Genomic DNA, 6,962 nt, shown 5'->3' on the forward strand with positions numbered 1-6,962 from the left:
GTGGTAGTAGGCCTGACTCCGAAAGTCAGAAGGTCAGAAAGGTCAAAAATGGTTGACCGCTGTTGATCAGGTCGGGACATGAGTCGGGTCACAAGTAGCTACAAAGTAACAACAATGTGTCAACCGACCCCCCTCCTTCAACACTTTTCCTTCTATCACCCCCACATGTATCTGCCATGAAATCTAGAATAAAGTAAACCACTGGTGCACACAGTCCCTGAATATTGTTTTGTATCTGAGGCAGGGAAAAAGTCTCCTTCCACCACTGTCTGTTTTTTGTAGTGAAATGAGTTATCATCTCAAGACTCTGATGGACCTCCTCGGGAGCCCCTCCAATGACTCCAAATCAGATGGCTGGGTGTTCGAGTCATTCCAGGGTCACCAATGTAGCGAGCGCTACTCAGGCAAACTACGTAGCCGAGATCGAGGGTGGTAAGGAATGAATGTCTCAATCCATTCTATCTTTATTATGTAAGTGACAGACTTATATAGTGTTCCAGGACCACACGACAGTCCGATCGGCCAATTAGCGATTGCCTCGTGACCTGAAGGGCTCCTGTCCCAGTGCGTCCCTAACAATAGTCACTGAGATCGGCGAGGTTGCTTGTTCCAGTAGCCAATTACCTGTTAGCCTGCGTGGCAAAGCGGTCGTTTGTGGTGTGGACGCCACAACCTCTAGACCGCCTGAGCGCTAAGAGCATTTCCAACGCCGGCCGAAAAAAAAAGATACTCCCGGCAGCCATTCTGATCTGTTCCTCCCCCGTGGGAGTCTTTCTGTGACTCCTTCCAGCTAGGATCAATCTAGTGAACCACCTCTCTGGTGGAGAACACAAAACATAGCTTGCGCCATTCCTTTATGGCCACGCTATCCCCCCGACCCAATCTCTTGATACAAAATCATTCACCAACGACCCTAACCCTATCGCACCGTGCGCGGAATATTGCCACAGGGAAAATTGCCACTGTGAACATTGCCACTGTGGGAACATTGCCACTGTGGGAACATTGCCACTGGAAACATTGCCCATTCTTTTCAACACGTGTTTGTAGATTTATAGTTGAAATTAAGGATAATAATTGTTTTGAAAAATCATTTTTAAAAGGCAATATAGATTTATAGTTGAAATTAAGGATAATAATTGTTTTCAAAAGATATATATTTTTGAAAAGACAATGATTTATAGTTGGAATTAAGGATGACAATTGTTTTGAAAAATATATATTTTTAAAAAGACAATGATTTATTCAAAAAGCATTATGCTATCTAGAAATCGAATTTATATAAAAGTGTATTTAGTAAGTGATAGTATAATTAAAAATTGAATCAGTTTAAAATCTAATAAATGATTATTCAAATAGCATTTACATATTTAGAAACTTATTTAAAATATTTGCATGCTATATGTAATAGACTTCATATATATTAATTGATCATGGGCATTTCCGTAATTATCAACAATATTCCTTATGCGTGTATTAATGTCTACATATTTTTTTCGGGAAAGGGTTTGTAGATTTATAGTTGAAATTAAGGATAAGAATTGTTTTTAGAAATAAAACTATTATCTGATAAGACAATGATTTATTTAAAAAGCATTGTGCTATCTAGAAATCGAATTTATATAAAGGTGTTTTTAATAAGTGGTAGCATAATTAGAAATTTAATTAACTTAGAATTTAATAAATGATTATCCAAATAACATTTACATATCTATAAATATATTTAAAATATTTGCATGTTATATGCAATAGACTTCAAATACACTAATTCATCATAGGCATTTCCATAATTATCAACAATATTCCTTATACGTGAATTAATGTCTGCATACATTTTTTTTCGGGAAAGGGTAACCACGCTCAAACTGAACACACTTGGTTATAGCTAAGTTTTCCTCCTGTTTCAATGCTAGGATTATTTTCCAAAGGTTAGGGTGAGAATTACTTACAGATTTATATAACGCATTATGAAATGCTTCAACACTATTATAAGTACGTGGGAAAGCTAGTTCAATTCGACTGAAGACATTCCAGAAAGCAATTGGGAACATTGGTGATCTCTGCGATGGTATGCGTTCATCCTCTGATAACTCTTCAAAAACTTCAATAACTTCATCGGGTGGTACAAATACAAGTGCTGAAAAATCCCTCATTAAAAGAGAGAATGCATTACCGTTGTGATATTGTTGTTTATAACCAAGGTCAACAACCTTACTGTATAATGACTTAGAAAAGTAAAAGAAACAGCCATTTAGAATAGCATTTGTGTAAACATATTTTAGTGCATTGATAGAAGCCCTCTCAAAGTCAATCATGATGATTTGAGGCTGGTTGTTATTCAATAACTCTTTAATTTCTTCATAGCATGCTCTGTATGCTGATTTGGTTTTGTTAGGCAAGAGAACAAGTGCCCGAGGAATGCTAAGATTATCTTTTTGAACATGAATGATGAATAGCTGATGATATATTTTCGGAGCCACTTTAAATGTGCCATCAATGGCCCAGTTTTGGAACCTTTTTAGATCTTCTATACCCGTTGCAGTCATAAATATAACCATGCAATTTTCATCGTTCTCACCTAAATCGTATTGCAGAAACCTTTCTCCAGAGTCGAAAACAGTAAATTTTTGTGGTATGGCGTATCCTGTACGTGACATCGGAACAGCTGGAAAATTGGCATTATTCTGTCTCCATTTTCGAACATTTCTGCTTATGGTACATAAAGAAGGTAACTGCGAAAGTATAGCTTCATCTAAGGTAGCAGCCGCTTGTGATACTAATACGCGACTTGATTGATGAGATGTTGCAGAAGCAGCCTTAAAATTACTTCAGCAACTTTAGCTTCGACTGCATCGTTTGTCGCAGAGTGTTTGTGTTCATAAACCTACTTCAAAATCTCAACATTTTCTGACAATGCCTTCGTGTGCAATCTTGCTTTGCATATCTTTTGCTTTCTTTGAGAACATTCCCAATAAATAATTGTGTCACTCATATTTTCACTATTTTTATGATTTAGGTAATGCACCTCATCCCTAAGCATATCTCTTCCAAGAGTTCACTTTTTATCATACGTGCCATTATGGATCTTATCCTGGAATAAACAAATTTATTTTAAAACCGTAAGCAATTCGAAGTTAATTTTTTTCAACAAAGTTATGTAAACAAAACACCTAAAAAAAAATCTGTAAACTCGCTAAAAATGTCTAAACAGAAATGTGGTAGCACATTTATAAATAATACACAAGAAACCCACAGTCGAAGAAAATAAACTTTGCATGAAAGAAGATTCTATATTCCGACTACCAACTGTAGCCCATCTTCAGGAAAGTGCACAAGACAGAGGACAATTGGGACTTGTAAGCAACAGATACAAAGAAAAGAGAGGGAACGTGGACTGGTGGCATTACTCAGACGCGGGGTAAGATGGGGTGGCGGGTGAGTGTTAGGTGAGTACACCGAATCACAGTCTTGGCAGGGCAAACAATAAACATCGGGTGACTACTTCCTTCAGTTTTTGTTGAACGTTCACAATTTGCTTACGCACGGTGTTGAGATAGTGATAGGCAATAGTGAGACGTTCATAAGGAAACAACTTAGTATAAGAACTGATGGTTTTACTATAAAGAATCTTTAAGATATCTTTAAAAGAGCGGTGATGACTAGAGGGGACGGGAATTTTAAAATGGCTGGCTCTAGCCTTACTAAGGGCTTGGTCAAGAAACCAAGGTGGATATGCCAACTTCTTAAGTTGACATTTGATCACCTCAATTTCTTTGTGCAGAAATTGAGGACTGCAGATCCTGAAAGCTCTCAAGAAAAGACCAGAGGCAACACTTTTCTCAACATTATCAGGGAGATTACTAAAAAAGTGAAGGTAACTCTTTGAGTGGGTGGGTTTTCGGTACACTGTAAACTGTAATCTGTCATCAATTCTTCCTATTAAAATGGTGACATTCCTCCCATTCAGTATTGAATTTGAGGTTCTGAGTCAATTGGTTCAATTTATCATTGAGCACATCTTGAAGGCTTTCAGGATCTGCAGTCCTCAATTCCTGGACCAAGAAATTGAGGTGGTAAAATGTCAACTTAAGAAGTTGGCATATCCACCTCGGTTTCTGGATCTCAAGAAAAGATCAGAGGTAACACTTTTCATAACATTATCAGGGTGATTACTAAAAAAAGTGAAGGTAACTCCCTGAGTGGGTGGGATCTTGCTTGACTGGCAACCTTAATTTCACAATTACGTTTCGCTGAACGTGTATTCTTTTTAACCAGCTTTGCCATTTCGTTATATCTTGATCTAAGGTGTGTTTCCCCGTTTTTTATTTTTACGATTAAATCCTCTTTTCATTCCGATCTCACGTTTCAATCTGTCTGTTATCCATTTGGGAGTATTACTATTTTTCCGTATTGACTTCATGGGGATAAATGTATTTTGTGCATTAATGATTAAATCAGCTATATTACTATACATTTCATCCAAATCGCTGACCTTTCTGTTGAGCCCCCGCCCCCAAGTGAACTAATCCAAGGTATGCATATTATCCTCCGTGACCCGACCCCTGGTCATGTACCGAGACCTGACTGCGCCGGCGCCGACAATGTTCGTAACGTCCGTATAACATTTCATATTCAATTTCAGATAGGTTTTTATATTGTCAAAGTTCGCTCTCCTGAAGTCTGGTACTTGGACGTTATTTGTACTTTTTAATTCTTCTCATCAATCAAGTCGCGTATTAGTATTACAAGCGGCTGCTACCTTAGATGAAGCTACACTTTCGCAGTTACCTTCTTTATGTACCATAAGCAGAAATGTTCGAAAATGGAGACAGAATAATGCCAATTTTCTGGAATGTTTTCAGTCGAACTGAACTAGCTTTACCACGTACCAATAATAGCGTCGAAGCATTTCATAATGCGTTAAATAAGTCTGTGAGTAATTCTCACCCTAACCTTTGGAACATAATCCTAGCATTGAAACAGGAGGAAAGCTTAGCTACAACCAAGCGTGTTCAGTTTGAGCGTGGTGACCCTTCCAGAAAAATAAAAGATATGCAGACATTAATTCACGTATAAGGAATATTGTTGATAATTATGGAAATATCCATGATCAATTAGTGTATTTGAAGTCTATTACATATAACATGCAAGTATTTTGAATAAATTTCTAGATATGTAAATGCTATTTGAATAATCATTTATTAGATTTCAAATTGATTTAATTTTTGATTGTACTATCACTTATTATTTATATCTTTATATAAATTCGATTTCTAGATAGCATAATGCTTTTTGAATAAATCATTGTCTTATCAAATAACAGTTCTATTTTTCAAAACAATTCTTATCCTTAATTTCAACTATAAATCCACAAAGACGTTCCCGAAAAATAAAAAAATATGTCGACATTAATGCATAAGGAATATTGTTGATATTTATGGAAATGCCCATGATCAATTAGTATATTTGAAGTCTATTGCATATAGCATGCAAATAATTTAGATAAATTCCTAAACATGTAAATGCTATTTGAATGATAATTTATTGAATTTTAAACTGATTCAACTTTTAATTATACTATCACTTACTAAATATACCTATATATAAATTCGATTTCTAGATAGCATAACACTTTTTAAAGAAATCATTGTCTATAAAAAAAAAACTATTTTTCAAAACAATTATTATCCTTACATTCAAATATAAATCTACAAACATGTGATGAAAATAATGGGCAATGTTCCCAGTAGCAATTTTTCCACATTGGTAATGTTCCCAGTGGCAATATTTCCAGTGGCAATGTTCCCAGTGGCAATGTTCCCACAGTGGCAATATTCCCAGTGGCAATGTTCCCAGTGGCAAGGTTCCTACTTTGGCAATGTTCCCAGTGGTAATGTTCCCAGTGGCAATTTTCCCATTGGCAATGGATTCTTTCTAATTTCTTTATTTTACTTATTTATTTATTTATTTATTTATTCATTGTGCTGGGTGTCCATATTGTCACAGCGTACTCCAATCTTGATCTTATCAGTGTGACTAATATTTTCTTTACCATTACCTCATCCAAGTAGTCAAAGGAAACTTTTATTGATCTTAGTAAATTGAATGTTTCTCCTACCATTTTGTTAATATACTTGCCTGGTGACATGTCTTTGTTAATAATTACTCCTAGGTCCTTTTCCGAGCTAACTTTTTTACTTTCTTTGTACCAATATTATATTGTCCTGATATTTTATTTTTACTTTTTTCCAAACTCCATTATACTACATTTTTTTATGTTGAAGTTCACTTTCCAATTTTGGCTCCATACCCAGACTTTATCCAGGTCTCTCTGTAGTGATTCATAGTCTTTTTCTGTACTTACTTTCTTTAGCAGTTTTGCGTCATCTGCAAAGAAGTTCATATAACACTATACATCTTCATCCATGCTATTTATATATATGGCAAACATTATCGGAGCTAATACAGAAACTTGTGGGACTCCACTTATCATTTCTTTCCAGGTCGAGTTTTTGTCTCTAAGTACCACCCTTATTTTTCTTCTTTTCAAGAAATTTTCCGTCCATTTCAATAACTTTCCTTGTATGCTTCCTATTATTTCAAGTTTTCTTAGTAGCTATTTGTGTGCTACTTTATCAAATGCCATTTATAAATCTAGGAAAACACAATCAACCCCTCCATTCCTTTTTTTGCATTATTTCTATTAGCCTCGAGTAAAAACAAATCAAGTTATTGGGACATAATCTTTCGTGTCTATAGCCAAATTATTTTTAATTAAGTGTATTATTTTCTTACAGATGTTTAATCAATTTACTTTTGATAAAGAAAAATTACATATTGTAGCTATTGTGCTTGTAAGGGAGACTGGTCTATAGTTTGTTGGGTCTTCTTTATCTCCCCCTTTATATATTGATACAATATTTGCATTTTTCCAATCTTGTGGTACCTTTCCTTCTTTGAGT

General features: G+C 35.4%; 1 protein-coding gene across 1 annotated transcript; it reads right to left on the minus strand.

Annotated features, from left to right (window-relative positions):
* Positions 1-796: 796 nt before the first annotated feature.
* On the minus strand, positions 797-2,657 carry LOC143019873 (uncharacterized). The gene is made up of 2 exons (XM_076175852.1): positions 1,950-2,657; positions 797-817 (listed from the first exon to the last, which is right to left on the minus strand). Exons 1-2 carry the CDS (start codon positions 2,655-2,657, stop codon positions 797-799), a joined length of 729 nt encoding a protein of 242 aa, XP_076031967.1.
* Positions 2,658-6,962: the final 4,305 nt, after the last annotated feature.

Source organism: Oratosquilla oratoria, chromosome 38 (assembly GCF_046742065.1).
Source record: "Oratosquilla oratoria isolate Oo_2021 chromosome 38, ASM4674206v1, whole genome shotgun sequence".
In the NCBI taxonomy this organism is placed as follows: domain Eukaryota; kingdom Metazoa; phylum Arthropoda; class Malacostraca; order Stomatopoda; family Squillidae; genus Oratosquilla; species Oratosquilla oratoria.

What these genes read in the sequence shown, in the direction of transcription:
- LOC143019873 (XM_076175852.1), bottom strand. Translation starts at nt 2,657, where the DNA reads ATGTCACGTACAGGATACGCCATACCACAAAAATTTACTGTTTTCGAC. An exon ending in ATAATGCGTTATATAAATCT is followed by an intron (nt 818 to 1,949) that starts GTAAGTAATTCT and finishes GTTCTCCACCAG; the next exon opens with AGAGGTGGTTCACTAGATTG.